The sequence below is a fragment of the Dendrobates tinctorius genome, unplaced genomic scaffold (genome assembly GCF_039654945.1).
Source record: "Dendrobates tinctorius isolate UK_male_01 unplaced genomic scaffold, ASM3965494v1 ptg000180l, whole genome shotgun sequence".
Classification (NCBI taxonomy): domain Eukaryota; kingdom Metazoa; phylum Chordata; class Amphibia; order Anura; family Dendrobatidae; genus Dendrobates; species Dendrobates tinctorius.
In genome coordinates, this window is record NW_027361847.1 from 753,200 (window position 1) to 771,291 (window position 18,092).

At 44.5% G+C, this 18,092-nt stretch overlaps 2 protein-coding genes across 2 annotated transcripts in view; both read left to right on the plus strand.

Moving 5' to 3' along the window:
• Positions 1 to 1,163, plus strand: part of LOC141054919 (uncharacterized) — a 205,864-nt gene extending 204,701 nt beyond the window's left edge. The window contains 1 exon segment of the mRNA XM_073551813.1: positions 469 to 1,163. Within this exon segment, the coding sequence (XP_073407914.1) occupies positions 469 to 1,116 (648 nt within the window). The 3' untranslated portion in view covers positions 1,117 to 1,163.
• Positions 1 to 18,092, plus strand: part of LOC141054903 (oocyte zinc finger protein XlCOF8.4-like) — a 206,272-nt gene that overhangs the window by 113,962 nt on the left and 74,218 nt on the right. The gene's annotated exons all lie outside the window — the stretch shown is intronic.

Genomic DNA, 18,092 nt, shown 5'->3' on the forward strand with positions numbered 1-18,092 from the left:
ATCCCCTGAAGTAAATAAATAAATAGCACAGTGCATGAAAATAATGTATTGGACTTGGTTAACATGTTTTTTGATCAAAAAAATTCAAGCCATCCCATCACGTCATGGTGACCGTAATTGGCATGTCGTTGTCTTTTCACTGACTGGTGTTTTCATTGTAAGCTCCATAAAATATATTTAGAAATCTCTTTTGTGTTGTAGATTAGATGTGATTTTGTGATTTGTTCCATTCTTAAATCCACAGGAAATCCTTGTGAGAATAACTGGTTATCACTCAATTGTAAAAAAGAAGATATCAGGAAGCAGTCTAATGGAGAAAACCTCATTACCCTTCATGGACCTCCTGGACTTCATAGTACTTCACTTTCTTATAATCCTCCTAATCATGAGGAACCCTCTCCTGAGCAATCTCACATTGTTACCACAATTCCAGGTGACAAAGTGGATACAAGATTTCAGTCTGACAAGCAACTTGTAAAAAGTTCAGTTTTTTTAACACAAAGAAAGCACAAAGGAGAGAAGCCATACTCCTGTTCAGAATGTGGGAAATGCTTTATAAGTAAATCACAATTTGTTATACATGAGAGAAGTCACACAGGAGAAAAGCCATTTTCATGTTTAGATTGTGGGAAGGCCTTCACATATAAAGCGTGTCTTAGTAGACATCAGAGGATTCACACAGGAGTGAAGCCGTATACATGTTCAGAATGTGGGAAATGCTTTAGAGATAAAGGGAATCTTATTACACATCAGAGAATTCACACAGGAGTGAAGCCGTATACATGTTCAGAATGTGGGAAATGCTTTATAGATAAAGCAAATCTTCTTATACATCAGAGAATTCACACAGGGGTGAAACCATTTTCATGTTTAGAATGTGGAAAATGTTTTACAGATAAATCAGGCCTTGTTAAACATGAAAGAACTCACACAGGAGAGAAGCCGTATTCATGTTCATTCTGTAAGAAATGCTTTACAAATAGATCAAATCTTGTGCAACATGAGAGAAGTCATAGAGATGAGAAGCCGTATTCATGTTCAGAATGTGGAAAGTTTTTTAAGCATAAATCATGTCTTGTAAAACACGAGAGAAGGCATTCAGGAAATAAACTGTAATTATGTTCTGTGTTTTTTAAATGTTAATAAACATTGCTCAGCGTAAATGAGTACACCCCCTTTGATCAGTAAGATTTTAATTACCGTATTTTTCGGATTATAAGACGCTCCGGATTATAAGATGCACCCCAAATTTTGCGGAGGAAAATAGGAAAACTTTTTTTTAATAAAATGGTGGTGCTTTTTATAATCCATGAGTCTTATTGCTTACCGGGGGGTGGTGGCTGCAGTGAAGCAGGGTCCAAGGGTTGCTGCTGGAGGAGGCAGGAGTGGGGTTATGCTGCAGGCCGCAGGGGGTGCCCGGCATGCACTGCGCCGCTGCAGGTGCTGCGAGGGTGTCTGGCGCTATGGGTGTGTCCAGTGGTGCTGCTGGGGTTTTCAGTGCTGCAGGGGGCTTTTCTGACTTTTTGTGAAAGGTCAGAGCCCCCGCAGTTCCGTGGTTTCCTGTGCGGTGGACACCAGGAAAATGGCCGGGGGTGGCGCATGTGCAGGTTGAGATCTCTGCATCAAGATCTCGGGAGATGAGATTTCAGCGCTGAAATCTCATCTCCCGAGATGATTCCAAGATCTCCATCTGCGCATGCGCCACCCCCCCGGCGGCCAATTTCCCCGGAGTCCACCACACAGGAAACCATGGAACTGCGGGGTCTCTGGCCTTTCACAAAAAGTCAGCAGAACCCCCTGCTGCAGCACCACCGGGCACCCCCTCATCCCAGCCTGCAGCAACGGTACTGGTAAGGTGGTATATACGCATTATAAGATGCACCCCCATTTTCCTCCTAAATTTTGGGGGAAAAAGTGCGTCTTATAATCCTTAAAATACGGTAATATCTCACTGAACACAATAACAATTTCTAAAATTTTGACAACATTCAGTTTCATAGAACATTTTTTTAATAAAACCATAAAAGTAAGGTTAATAATATAAATTTAATTACAAAATATTCAGTTTTACTCAAATTAATTAGTTGATGCAAAAATGAGTTCCCCCCCTAAAGCTGCATCTAGCATTTTGTAGGGTTTTCATGATTTTTAAGCACAGCACCAAGTCTTTCTAGGCATGGAATGAACAAGTTGGTGACATAGTACACAATCTGTCTTTTTTTTCCCCTTCTTCAAAAACGAGCGCTCTTTTTGCCTGGATGCTGGATGGAGAGTGATGACAACTTGTCTCTTCAGGATTCACCATGGGTGTGTGGTTGGTTTGAGATCAGGAGACACTTGGCCACTGAATCACTTACACCCTATTCTTCAGAAATACAACATTGGTCTTAAGCTGGAGTCACACATAGCGACTCACCAGCGATCCCGACAACGATATCAACGTGTCAGGATCGCTGGTAAGTCGCTATGTGATCGCTGGTGAGCTGTCACACAATCAGTAGATTTATTTTCCAGTACCATCTCTATACTGATGACACCCAATTATATGCTTCTCCTGACATCACGCCAGCCTTTCTAGAAAACACCGGCGATTGTCTAAACGCTGTGTCTAACATCATGTCCTCACTATATCTGAAACTGAACCTGTCAAAGACTGAACTCCTTGTGTTTCCTCCCGCTACTAATGTACCTATCCCCGACATTGCCATTTCCGTGTGTGGTTCTACTATTACTCCCCAGCAACATGCCCGCTGTCTTGGGGTCATACTTGACTCCGAGCTTTCCTTTGCCCCCCCCCATCCGATCACTGGCTCCCTCTTGTCATCTGCACCTCAAAAACATTTCTAGAATTCGACCTTTTCTTACTTTTGACTCTGCAAAAACTCTATTTCTCTTATTCATTCTCGTCTCGACTATTGTAACTCCCTTCTAATCGGTCTCCCTCTTACCAAACTCTCCCCTCTCCAATCTGTCTTTAATGCTGCTGCCAGGATCATATTCCTCGCCAATCGTTACACCGATGCCTCTACCTTGTGCCAGTCATTACACTGGCTACCCATACAAACTTATTACCCTCACCCACAAAGCTCTTCATGGCTCAGCACCACCCTACATCTCCCTTGTTTCAGTATACCATCCTACCCGCGCCCTCCGTTCTGCTGATGACCTGAGGTTAGCATCCTCAATAATTAGAACCTCCATCTCCCGTCTTCAAGACCTCAACACATGAACCTAATCTATCCCTATGTGTCACAGTCAAAAGTTTTTTACCATAACCAGGTTCCCCGCATCATGTTCCCACATGCTTTATGCATCCATTAGCCCTCTGCATCTGTACTGTTACACACTTAACATTATGGCTGGTCCATACAATCAGGGCAACTGTTACCACCCACCTTTCGTGTCTACCTCTTTCCTCATAGATTGTAAGCTTGCGGGTAGGGCCCTCATTCCTCTTGGTATCTGGTATGATCTATGTGATTATTGTTATGCTGTAATGTCTATTGTCTGTACAAATCCCCTCTGAAATGTAAAGTGCTGCGGAATATGTCGACGCTATAGAAATAAAATTTATTATATTATTACCAGCGCGCTGTTGCAGGGAGCTGGTAACTAACGTACACATCGGGTATCTAAGGGACGCACATCCCTTGGATACCCGATGTGTACGTTACCAGCAGATTGCTGGTCTCCCGCCTGTCACACGCAGCGATGCGTGGTGGCCAGTGGGAGACCAGCGACAAAAGAAATATCCAGCGGTTTCCTACAGCGATCCGCGATACCGGCAGGGGGGCCAGTCGCTGATCGCTGTCACACACAGCGATCTCGCTGGTGAGATCGCTGTTGTCACAAAACTTGTGACTCCGCATCGATCTCGCTAGCGAGATCACTATGTGTGACGGGGACTTTAGATGTGTGTTTTGGATCATTGTCATGTTGGAGAACTGCAGGTCTACCAAGAGCACGGAGTGATGGCGGCATCTTCTCTTTCACTGTAGAGCAGGACATCTGTGAATTCATGATGCCATCAATAAAACATAGCTGCTGACACCAGCAGCGCTCGTGCAGTCCCAAATAAGGACACTGCCACCACCATGTATAATGTAGATACCATGCATTTCTCCTTGTATTCCTCACCTTTGCAATGTCATACAGTTTTGGAGCCATCAGTTCCAAAATAAACATTTATTTTGTTTTCCTCACTCGAGTCCCAGGAGTCTTCATATTTATTATGTGTTGTGGGGCTGAGAACGTCCCTAATGTGTCCCCAATGCGGAGACTTAAGGTTCTGACCGTGCTCCCCACATATTGCAGAGGGCAAGCTTCACACTATGATGTCAGTGACGTGTGGAGCTACAACTAATGAGACGTCCAATATTATATTATTCTGTTTAGTAGATGAAACTTTTGCTTTGGGCACATACTTGCACAAACCACATTTAGGTCTACCACATTTAATAAAACCTTTGGTATTTGTCACCCACGTGTCGGCTGACTTTCTTGTTGAGATATAAACTAGGAGAAATGATGTTACCGGTAATAACGTGTCATGCTGTGACTGTCTTTGGTAAGGGAGTGAGGCCTCAAACTAGAACTGGGACCCTATCTATCCTTGTCCCAGGGTACTCTTGAAGATAGAGAGGCCTGACTCCAACCTTACTGTGCTCCTGTTAACGCCTGATCTATCCCCTCCCCCACCCTGAACCTGCTGTACAGCGAGTACACACTTCTCCAACTTGGCAAATAGTTTATTTTCCTATAGAACCTGTAACACCTGACGAACATGTACCCGATGATGCTTGAGATCGGGCAAGTGGATCAAAATATCATCAAGATAAACTCCAATCTACCCACAAGGTGACGGAAGATGCCATTAAAGAAAGGAAGGGGAGGGTTTGATCTCAGCACACCGTTGTAAGGATTCTGGACTTTCCTTTGTGCCTGTTTGCCCTGATCCAAGATGGAGTCTTGTATCTCGCCCTGCCATGGAACTTCCAGTATGTCCTCATTATATAAGTCCAGGTCGTGTGCTCCTCTTTGCCTGAGTATTTTGTTGCTGTTGGCTCCTGAGCTCCTGCTGGTGGACTTCCTGCTGCTGCTGCTCCTTACTCGGTGCTTTGCCTTTCCTCGCTCTGCTGCCTACAGTCCTCTGGGCGTCTCCCTGATGCTGTCTGTGGTTAACCACATCTGGACTTCTAGTTGGAGCTATTCTTCCCTGGAACTGCTGTGACCTGTAAGGAATCCTGACATCGTCTTCTCTTCTAGGTCTGTGTTTGTGTGGGCTGCTGTGCGGGACTTGCAGCCCAAAAGGTACACATTGTGACCTCTTGTTAATGCCACTCCTGTATAAAGCTGGACTTCCACAATTAAGTGCCGAGTGCATTCCCACTTTTATGATTACTGGACTTCTACACTTTAGTGCTGTGTGCGTGCTCATTCTTAATATCGCTGGACTGCCTCATTAAATGCGGTGTGCTTACATACTTTCTGCTGGACTCCTAACTTTAGTGCCTTGTACACACCTGCGTTATATTACTGTTGGACTGGGTATATTAGCGGTTGCTCCCTGCTCTTCAGTTACTCTGGACATTTCTATATTGAACTGTGTTTTCGTTACAATGGCAGGAAGTGCTCTGTTAGTTTTGCTATACTTGCATCATTCCATATTGTGCTGTGTTTTCATTATTATTGCAGTAAGTGCCCTGTTAGTTTTGTTACACTTGTTAAATATACTTATTTGCGCCAACTTTGGTCTCGGTGTCATATTATCCCACGCAATCAGATTTCGTAGTACCCATATAATTGTTATGGGATACTCAGGCCATTTAAGGAATCTGCTGGGATAATGTCGACTCAGACAACGTTGGATCAGTTGTTCTCTGTGATCCACTCTTTACAGGGGGATATAGAGTTTTGCTATACTTGCATCATTCCATATTGTGCTGTTTTCATTATTATTGCAGTAAATGCCCTGTTAGTTTTGTTACACTTGTTAAATATACTTATTTGTGCCAACTTTGGTCTCGGTGTCATATTATCCCACGCAATCAGATTTCGTAGTACCCATATAATTGTTATGGGATACTCAGGCCATTTAAGGAATCTGCTGAGATAATGTCGACTCAGACAACACTGGATCAGTTGTTCTCTGTGATCCACTCTTTACAGGGGGATATAGAGGCTTTGCAAAACAAGGTTGCTAACTGGGAGGCCTATTTTGGACAGGCGCTTCAGGATTTAAGTAATCAGATAATAGCAGCCCCCGGGGCAGCTATTGCCAATTAGTCCTCCCAAGTTACCACCATTTAGGTTCAGTGGATACCGCTACAAGTTTCGTGGGTTTGTGAATCAATGCCTTTTGTATTTTGATGTGCATGCCGCCAACTTCCTTACTGATTGATCCAAGATTTTATGTATAATCATGTTACTTACTTCCCGAGCTCTTGCATGGGCAAATCCACTTATGGAGACTCATGAACCTCGTTTGAATAACCTTGATGATTTTCTTGCTGCAGTGTCTATGATGTTTTATGACCCTAATCGTCACACTACAGCTGAGACCGTCTTGTTATCTTTACAGCAGGGTAAGTGTTCTGTCATTGAATACGCTACTGAGTTTAGACGACTGGCGGTGGATACGATTTGGGACTGTTACGCCCAATTACCCATTTTTAAAAAGGGGATTGTCTAGTTCGATGAAACACGAGTTAGCTCATGAAGATGCTCCGCAAGAGTTAGACGCTTTTATACAACATTGTGTACGCATTGATATACGAACTAATGAGCGTAGACAGGAGAGATCTGCAGCCCTAATTGTGTCACTAATTCTTCCTTTTCTCCTAAACAACCTACAGGCAAATCCTCTTGGGAGACAACCAGTTTCCATGCAGGTGGATGCTTTACAGCGGCGTGAGAGTAACAAGCGCAGAGAGCATCGTTTTCAGGAAAGTCTGTCTTTACTGCGGTCAGTCAGTCCTTATCAACTGTCCCAAGCGGCCTCGCAAGGTACTGGCCATGGTGGGAGATTTTGAGAATCATGCTGAATATGTTACGTTGGTGTCATGATCCAGGTTGGATATGACATTTTTTTAATAAGTAACCTTTTTTTTCCTTTGAGCTGGTTGCTTAGAGTTGGTTTTGCCCCCGGTGGCCATTAGGGTTATTACACAGTGGTGTCTTTTGTTCTAATTTGCCCCCGGTGGTGGTGAGTATTATTGCACGGGAATCTCTAACAGGTGTGAGACTCTGGCTCCTAACTATAAAGGTGTGTCAGAGGTGTTCTCACTCAGGGTTGGTGATATTGGTGTTTTCCAACCATCCTTGGTGAAGGAAGGAACTTGAGAAGAGTCCCATTCAGCCCAGTCAGAATTCTGGAGTGGCAGCTATGGTGTCAGCGAGGAGTTCTTGCAAAGCTTGGTGGAGTGGCAGCTATGGTGTCAGCGAGGAGTTCTTGTAAAGCATGGTGGAGTGGCAGCTATAGTGTCAGCGAGGAGTTCTTGCAAAGCTTGGAGTGGCAGCTATGGTGTCAGTGAGGAGTTCTTGTAAAGTATGGTGGAGCGGCAGCTATGGTGTCAGCGAGGAGTTCTTGCAAAGCTTGGTGGAGCGGCAGCTATGGTGTCAGCGAGGAGTTCTTGCAAAGCTTGGTGGAACTCAGCTGAGATGCTAGACTCTGTTGCTGGAAAACTGCACTCAGATGCTGGAATCTGTTGCTGGAAAGCTGCACTCAGATGCTGGACTCTGTTGCTGGAAAGCTGCACTCAGATGCGGGACTCTGCTGCTGGAAAGCTGCACTCAGATGTTGGATCCGGTTGGAGGAAAAGATGCACTCAGGTGTCAGACTCTGTTGCTTGGAGCAATAGCAACAGAGCAAAGCTAAGTGGTGTTTCCCTGTTTGTCACTTTCCTCAATGTGTGTTTTAGTGCAGTGGTGGGATTAGTTTCTGCACCGTCCACTTCACTAGTAAGGGATTGGTTCAGGGTGAGCTAGAGATTTCAGGTATCCTGATCGGCGCCCGATGCGGAACCGGCCTAGGGATCATTAGGAGTGTAGAGACACTGACTCAGGGGAGTGCAGAAGGTCTCCACGTCCCTGTTCCCTAACGCAGGGCCACCATTGTAATTGTTTCCCTAGTTTTCCCCTTTTTTCTGAAATTCACCCTGCTGGAGGCAGTGTATCCAGACATACGTGTACTACTGAAATTCACCTGCTGGAGGCAGTGGATCCGGCTGCACGTTCTATTATTTAAATTCGTCCTGCTGGAGGCGGTGGATCCAGTGTCACGCGTGTCATATAAATTCGCCCTGCTGGAGGCGGTGTGTCCAGTCACATGTGACCATGACAGTTGAGTCTAGTTTTTCTGTGATTGTCATCTTTTATTCTCTGTGACCGCCTCTCCTAAAACAGAGGGATAAAGAGACACATTGCTCCCTTCCCATTAAGATCCGGTTGTTGAGACAATGGATTCCCTGTGCAGCTATGGTGGATTCAGGGGCAGGAGGAAATTTTATATTCCCAGTGCCTTCTGGGATAAGTGAAGAGTCTCCGCGAGCTCAAAGAACACTGGATTTTGGCCGTTGCAACTGAAAGGAGGACATCCGTAAACCAGGGGAAGAGTCCCGAGCAGAGAATTTGCATTTTCCCAGGGCCTTCTGGGATAAGTGAAGAGTCTACGTGAGCTCAAAGAACACTGGATTTTGGCTGTTGCAACTGAAAGGAGGACATCGGTAAACCACGCTCCGAATTTTGGTACATTTTTCACCGCTTTGATATCTTTTTAACAATAAGAAGATGGAAGAGGCCAGGAGCCATTTGGTGAGCTGCATTTCTTGCTACATGTTCAGACTTACCAGTGGTAAAGCCACTGCAAGCTTGTGTCCCTGTTGGAGGAAAAGTTGCAAAATCTCGAAGAGAGGTTAGCTACATTGAAAATAATTAAGGAAGGTGAAGAGTTCTTAGACAGAGCAGAATTATCTCTACCTGTTACAGAAAGAGAAGAAATTCAAAGTGCACCTGAAGAAACAGAGGAATGGAGACGTGACCCAGAGAAGAAGGAGGATCGGGAGGCAGTCAGCGCCTATACTGGTCAGGAACCAGTACCAGGCTCTTATGCAGGAGAACGATGAAGAAATACACCAGGATTAGACTTTGCCCAGAAACAACAACCTTGTACGCCTTCAGAGTTCTCCTGGATGGAGAAAGAAAAATGTTGTGAAGAAGAAACGGAGAGTGGTGGTCATGGGGGATTCCCTGTTGAGAGGAACAGAGGCCGCTATCTGCAGACCTGATATAACCTCAAGAGAAATGTGCTGTCTTCCAGGTGCAAAAATTAAAGATGTGTCTGACAGGATATCAGGACTCTTCAGACCTACAGATGACTACCCATTCCTGCTAATACATGTGGGGACAAATGACACCACAAGAAACGACCTGGAAACCATCTGCAGTGACTTTGAAAACTTAGGTAAGAAAGTGAAAGAACTGGGAGCGCAGGTGGTCTTCTCTTCCATCCTCCCAGTGGATGGCCATGGAACAAGGAGGTGGAATAAGATTCTGCAGGTGAACAACTGGCTACGTCGATGGTGCCATCAGCAAGGATTTGGATTTCTGGATCACTGAGTGGACTATACGAATGCACAAAGCATGGGCAACAAACAAGGAGAATTGGAACTACTAACACAGGAGAAGAAATATGATGTAATTGGAATCACTGAAACTTGGTGGGATGATAAACATGATTGGAATACAAGACTAGAAGGATACAACTTATTTTCAAGAAACAGATTTGATAAACGAGGAGGAGGTGTCGCATTGTGTGTTAGAAAAGCGTATATCTGCACAGAGATCCAAGCTTCAGAGACTGGGAGTTCTGTGGAAACTGTTTGGGTAAGAATACAAGGACAGAACAATGGAAAGGACACCATTGTAGGCATTTACTACAGGCCGCCTGTGCAAGCTGAAGATGTGTATGAACTCTTTATGCATCAAATGGCCAAGTTCTCAAAAAAAAATCTTACATAGTTGTCATGGGAGACTTCAACTATCCAGACATTTGTTGGGAATCTCTCTCAGGCAAAACTAACAGGTCAAGGAAATTCTTATCCTCTCTTGCTGACAACTTTATCTTCCAAAAGGTAGGGGAGAAAACAAGGGGAACTGCTACCTTGGATCTAATCCTTATAAACAGGGAGGAAATGGTTGAGGAGGTAAAAGTGTCTGGGACCCTAGGAGGTAGCGACCATGCTATTTTAGAATTTTGGATAACTAGAGGAGGAAGACCTGTGAAGACTCAGACATCAAGTTTAGATTTCAGAAAGGCAGACTTTAAGGGATTCAGAAAGAAAATTTGAGGGATCCAATGGCTGGATATCCTTAAGGACAAAAATGTCCAGGAAGGATGGGAAATCTTGAAAAAGTAGATTCTCAAAGCACAATCGTTAATTCCGAAAAGAGGGAAGAATAGGAAGCATTTAAGGAAAACAGGATGGATGAACACAGAACTTAAACAAATGCTATAAAGGAAGAAAGAAATGTTTATAAAATGGAAAGAGGGAGGCATATCTAAAGAAGAATATAATGCTGTCTGCAGAACCTGCAGGGCACAAATCAGATTTACCGAAGCTGACAATGAATTAAGGCTTGCAAGAGACGTCAAAAGCAATAATAAAGGATTTGGGGGATATGTCAAAAGTAAAAGAAAAGTTGCTGATGATCACGGTCGAAGGAGCACTCAGGAGTCAGGACACGATGTCAAAGATTAATTTCCTTATTCCACAACGCGTTTCGAAGGCCAGATGCCATCGTCATCAGGTGGCAAGATAATTATGACAACAGGAAGGGTTATTTAAAACTAGATCCACCAATGAGAATGCAGAGACAATCTGCCAATAGCAACAAAAAAAACGATCAAAGGAATGTAAAGTGAAGTCAAAATACAAAAAATAATAAATATGATTAAAACAGAGTAATGGTAATAAAAGACAATAGTTATAGTAGATAAAAACACGAGGGGCCTGAAAGACATCACAGTCAAGAATAGGTACCCTCTGTCACTCATTCCGGAGCTATTTGACTGCCTCAGAGGGACTCGGATGTTCTCCAAGTTAGACCTTAGAGGAGCCTATAATCTAATCCGTATTCGTACCAGAGACAAGTGGAAGACCGCCTTTAACACCTCAGACGGTCATTACGAACATTTAGTCATGCCCTTTGGTGTCTGCAATGCTCCTGTGGTGTTTCAAGAATTTGTTAATGAGATTTTCCGGGACCTCCTATATTCTTGTGTCGTATTGTATTTGTATGACATCCTCGTTTTCTCTCCGACCTTTCTTCCCATAGGAGAAGTGTTCGCCTGGAACTACAGCGTCTTCAGGAGAATCGCTTGTACACCAAGATCGAGAAGTGAATCTTTGAACAGACTTCTTTACCATTTCTGGACTATGTTATTGCTGACACTGGATTGAGGATGGATCCCGAGAAGCTGTCTGCTATTCTCAAATGGCCTCGCCCCGTTGGAATGAGGTCTATTCAACGGTTTCTTGGATTTGCCAATTACTACAGTTTATCCCTCATTTCTCTTCAGTAACCAAGCCTATCTCCGCTCTTACCCTTAAGGGGATGAATCCAAGTCCTGAACTAAGGAGGCCGAGGAGTTCAGACTCTGAAACACGACTTTTCTATAGCCCCGGTGTTACACCGTCCAGAGGCCAGCTGACCCTTCGTCCTTGAAGTGGACGCCTCCACCACAGGAGCCAGGGTGATACTTTCCCAGAGGTCGGCCTCGGGTCGACTACTCCCCTGTGGGTTCTTCTCCAAGGTCATTTGCCCATCGGAGTGTAACTACTCGATTGGAGATCGGGAACTATTAGTTATAAAATTGGCCCTGGAGGAGTGGTATTATCTACTGGAGGGGGCTGCCCACCCCTTCGTAATTTTCTCCAACCGCAAGAACTTGGCCTATCTTAAGTCCACCCAGAGACTCAATCCTCGACAGGCCAGGTGGTCCATGTTTTTTGCCTGCTTTGATTTCAAGCTCCATTTTCGGCTCGGTAACAAGAACACCAAGGCCGATACGTTATCCAGGGCCTTTCAGCCAACCGAGACAGTGGAGGAGCCTTCACACATTATCGAACCTGACAGAATCATCACTGTGGCCCCTGTGAATCTTCTCTCCCTGCCGCCGGGCAAGACTTTCGTATCTGAGGATTTTAGAGGAAGGGTCTTACTGTGGGGACATTCCTCTAAACTTGCTGGCCATGCCAGAACTAAGAAGACGTGTGCTCTCATTTCTCGCTACTACTGGTGGCTTACCCTTCGCCAAGACGTAGTTGACTTCGTTGCCTCCTGTCCATCCTGTGCTAAGAACAAAGTGCCATGTCGGCCGCCGTTGGGCCTGCTACTTCCGTTGCCAGTACCTGCGGTTCCCTGAGAACACATTGTCATGGATTTCATCACCGACCTACCCCGCTCATCTGGTTGTAAAGTGATCCTGGTAGTTGTGGACCGCTTCTCCAAAATGGCACATTTTGTCCCTCTGCCTGGACTACCCTCAGCTCTTGAGTTAGCGAAAGTCTTCATATGTCAAGTCTTCAGCCTCCACGGATTACCTCGACGTATCGTGTCTGACCGTGGAGTTCAGTTCACCTCCCAGTTTTGGAGGGCACTTTGCTCATGGATGTATTGCTGGATTTCTCCTCCGCTTACCATCCACAGTCTAACGGGCAGGTGGAGCGAACTAACCAGGAGTTGACGTCTTACCTGTATCATTTTTCTAATGCCCATCAAGACGACTGGGTTGATCTTCCATGGGCCGAGTTCGCCTACAACAACCATACCAGCGAGTCCTTAACCAAGTCTCCGTTTTTTATTGTGTTTGGCTGACATCCTGGTGTCCTTCTTCCTGTGATCTCTGCCTCTGAGGTACCTGCGGCCAACTTTTTATCCACGGAGTTTTCCAAGGTCTGGGCCGAGACCAACACGGCAATTAAAAGAGCTGGTGATCGAGTGAAGAATCAAGCTGACAAGATGCGACTGGATCCTCCACCGTATCGTATGGGTGAAAAGGTCTGGCTCTCTTCCAAATATATCCGGCTGAAGGTGCCTTCATACAAGTTGGGCCCGCGGTACACTGGTCCTTTTGAAATCCTTGGACGTGTCAATGATGTCGCCTATAAGTTGAGGATGCCTGCTTCACTCTCTGAGTCCCGAACACCTTCCATGTCTCCTGAAGCCAGTGGTACTAAACAGTTTCCATTCCGCATCTGACTCTGTCTCTCAGCTGATTGGTACCGACAATATCTTCAAGGTAAGGGACATCCTTGCCATGAAAAAAATCAGAGGGAGAACCTTTTTCCTTATTGATTGGAAAAGGTTTGGTCCAGAGGAGAGATCTTGGGAACCCCAGGAGAATATGAATGCTCCCTGCATTCATTGGAGATTTTTTGCTAATCTCAGGAGGGGGCGGCATAAGGGAGGGAGTACTGTTACGGCCGTCGCCACCTCCCCGGATACTCACCTTCCTGCTCCAGCATTGCGGTGTCTCGCTGGCCGAGGCTCCTGGCGTCCTCCAGAGCTGACAGGTCCGCGGCCGACGGCATCACTGAACGCTTTGCGCATGTGCCTTAGGCTGCGGCCGCACACCTCTCCCCCTTGAGCTCCAGCGGTGCCCTGACCCAAAAGCAATGCCAGACCAATAGGAGACACTTGCTAAGTATATCAGATCTTTGTGTTCTACTTGGTTAGGCCTGTAAAGTATAATCCACAGACAAACACACATGATAAACTGCACCTTTTAGGTGTCACTATAGCTATAAGTATAGATATAGATAATTGGTGTGCTGGATCATAGTAATGGACACATCAAAATCTATATCAAAAGGAATAGTTATTATTATTTATATAGCGCCATTCCATGGTGCTGTACATGAGAAGGGGGTTACTTACAAAGTTATAGATATCGTTAACAGTAAACAAATTTACAATGACAGACTGGTACAGAGGAGAGAGGACCCTGTCCTTGCCGACTAACATTCTATGGGATAGTGGGGAAGAGACAGAAGGTCGGGGATGCAGCAGCTCTGGTGGTGATGGGGCGGTAGCTCAGGCGGTGGTGAGGCGGCAGAATGGTTATTGCAGGCGGTAAGCTTTCCTGAAAAGATGGGTTTTCAGGTTCCGTTTGAAGTATCCGAGGGTGGTAGATAACAGGACGTGTTGAGGCATGGTGTTCCAGATGATGGGGGATATTCGGGAGAAATCTTGGAGGCGGTTGTATGAGGAACGAATAAGTGTGGAGGAGAGTAGGAGGTTTTGGGAGGATCGAAGATTACATGAGGGAAGATATTGGGAGATTAGTTCAGAGATATAGGGAGGGGACAGGTTGTAGGTCAGTGTTAGTAGTTTGAACTGGGTTCATTGGGGAATTGGGAGCAAGTGGAGGGATTTGCAGAGGGGAGAGACGGGAGTAGCGAGCAGAGAGGTGGATTAGTCGGGCAGCAGCATTCATGACAGACTGGAGTGGTGCAAGAGAGTTAGCAGGGAGGCCACAGAAGAGAGTGTTGCAGTAGTCAAGGCGGGAGACGATGAGGGCATGTACAAGAGTTTTAGTAGATTGAGGGCTAAGGAAGAGACGGATTCTGGAAATATTTTTGAGTTGGAGGCGACAGGAGGTGGCAAGAGTTTGGACGTGTGGTTTGAAGGACAGGACAGTCGAGAGTTACTCCGAGGCAGCGGATTTCACGTGCTAGAGAGAGCGTGATGCCGTTTACCATAATAGATCAGGTAGGGAAGATATGTGAGATGGAGGAAAGATAATGAGTTCAGTTTTGTCTACATTGAGTTTTAGAAAGGGAGAGATGAAAAAGGAGGATATGGCTGATAGACACTCCGGGATTCTGGACAGCAGAGAGGTGACATCTGGGCCAGAGAGGTAGATGTGAATGTCGTCCTCATACACGTGGTACTGGAAGCCATGGGACTTTTTATGAGTTGTCCTAGGCCAAGGGTATAGATGGAAAAAAGTAGGCCCCAGGACAGCCTTGGGGGACACCAGCAGAGAGGGCGGGATGAAGAGGTAGTGTGGGAGTGGGAGACTGAATGTGTGGTTGGAAAGGTATGAGGAGATCCAGAACAGGGCAAGGTCTTTGATGCCAAGGGAAATAGTTGTAAAAAACAGCAAAGATGTACTAGTCCAAAGTAATTACAAAAATAACAATTTTTATTGATTAAAAATACACAGCAGAAAAATATTTCAGAAGAAACAGAGGAAAGGGACATGAGGGAGAGATGGAACCAATTGTGCAAAAGTGTTGCTGTAAACAGCAGAGGGCGCACTACCCTTTCTGGATCCACAACAGGGAGCTAAATAGAGAATATCACAATACAATGTGTTAGCATTATGAGTGAGCATTCAAAATGAATATTAGTTCATAAAAAGGAAATGTAGATGGTGGCCATGTATATTTTTAAAAAAATATTTATCTTATTTCACCAAAGTAACAAGATATTCTATAGGCCACTGTATTACCTTAGCAGAGTAAAATGCTCAGCTCCAAAGACTGTGGTCCAGAGAGGTGTGCGCACCGCCCCAACGCGCGTTTCAGTTTTCCCTTAGTCAGGGGGCACATACACAGACTCCCATATTGCAGCCTTATATCTCACCAGTCATTTACTGACATCCAATGTGCAGAGAATCTCGCTCATCAGGGGGAGCACGCCCACTGGAAGTGACACATGCGTCACCATAACAAGCACCACGCTGCCTGGCGTCAGCGTCACACAGCCAGAGGTAATACCTTAGACTGTGTAAAGACGCTGAGAGCCGGGAGGAGCCACGGTTGCACAGAGAACACACGCGTGCAGGGGGGAGTGAACCACCGATGATCTTATTAACCCATTAAGTTATAGACAAGTCTGTAATGATGTCAAAGCATAGTGGATCACAATATGATATATGGCGCGATAGTCTATATACAATGTTTACAGAACCTCTAAACATTTTCAACAAGGTTATATTGAAGCACTTGTCATTATAATTATTCTTCATTGGTGATATGAAGCTTTAATCCATATAGATGACATCAGAAGATGGTAAAGTAGAAGGGGCCCGCATACAGTCATATGTTAAAGTTTGGGCACCCCTATTAATGTTAACCTTTTTTCTTTATAACAATTTTGTTTTTTGCAACAGCTATTCCAGTTTCATATATCTAATAACTGATGGACTCAGTTATATTTCTGGATTCAAATGAGGTTTATTGTACTAACAGAAAATGTGCAATCTGCATTTAAACAAAATTTGACCGGTGCAAAAGTATGGGCACCCTTATCATTTTCTTGATTTGAACACTCCTAACTACTTTTTACTGACTTCCTGAAGCACTAAATTGGTTTTGTAACCTCATTGAGCTTTGAACCTCATAGCCAGGTGTATCAAATCATGAGAAAAGGTATTTAAGGTGGCCACTTGCAAGTAGTTCTCCTATTTGATTCTCCTATGAAGAGTGGCATCATGGGCTCCTCAATACAACTCTCAAATGATCTGAAAACAAAGATTATTCAACATAGCTTTTCAGGGGAAGGATACAAAAAGTTGTCTCAGAGATTTAACCTGTCAGTTTCCACTGTGAGGAACATAGTAAGGAAATGGAAGAACACAGGTACAGTTCTTGTTAAGCCCAGAAGTGGCAGGCCAAGAAAAATATCAGAAAGGCAGAGAAGAATAGTGAGAACAGTCAAGGACAATCCACAGACCACCTCCAAAGACCGGCAGCATCATCTTGCTGCAGATGGTGTCACTGTGCATCGGTCAACAATACAGCGCACTTTGCACAAGGAGAAGCTGTATGGGAGAGTGATGCGAAAGAAGCCGTTTCTGCAAGCACGCCACAAACAGAGTCGCCTGAGGTATGCAAAAGCACATTTGGACAAGCCAGTTACATTTTGGAAGAAGGTCCTGTGGACTTATGAAACAAAGATTGAGTTGTTTGGTCATACAAAAAGGCGTTATGCATGGAGGCTAAAAAACACAGCATTCCAAGAAAAACACTTGCTACCCACAGTAAAATTTGGTGGAGGTTCCATCATGCTTTGGGGCTGTGTGGCCAATGCCGGCACCGGGAATCTTGTTAAAGTTGAGGGTCGCATGGATTCAACTCAGTATCAGCAGATTCTTGACAATAATGTGCAAGAATCAGTGACGATGTTGAAGTTACGCAGGGGATGGATATTTCAGCAAGACAATGATCCAAAACACCGCTCCAAATCTTCTCAGGCATTCATGCAGAGGAACAATTACAATGTTCTGGAATGGCCATCCCAGTCCCCAGACCAGAATATCATTGAACATCTGTGGGATGATTTGAAGCGGGCTGTCCATGCTCGGCGACCATCAAACTTAACTGAACTGGAATTGTTTTGTAAACAGGAATGGTCACAAATACCTTCATCCAGGATCCAGGAACTCATTAATAGCTACAGGAAGCGACTAGAGGCTGTTATTTTTGCAAAAGGAGGATCTACGAAATATTAATGTCACTTTTATGTTGAGGTGCCCATACTTTTGCACCGGTCAAATTTTGTTAAAATGCAGATTGCACATTTTCTGTTAGTACAATAAACCTCATTTGAATCCAGAAATATAACTGAGTCCATCTGTTATTAGATATATGAAACTGAAATAGCTGTTGCAAAAACCAAAATTGTTATAAAGAAAAAAGGTTAACATTAATAGGGGTGCCCAAACTTTTACATATGACTGTAGGTTGTCAGATAAGGAATCAAATAGGACATTTTCAAAATTGCTGCCTGGGAGATATAATAGCACATGTTAAAAGCAAGATAACACAAAAATTAAATTTAAAAACGCATTAAAAATAATATATACAGCAATACCTACATTTACACAAATATTCTTCTACACAGACAGCTGGAATTATAGAAAGTCAATAGCATAGGTAAAGGGGAAAAGGAATTATAGAAAGGGGACATAACTAAGGTCCTCATTAAGGCCAGATGGATGGAGCGTCTCCAGTCTCCAAATCCATCTGGCCTCCATTTGTGCGAGTTTTTCTGAAACCCCACTGCCACGGATATTGGGTATA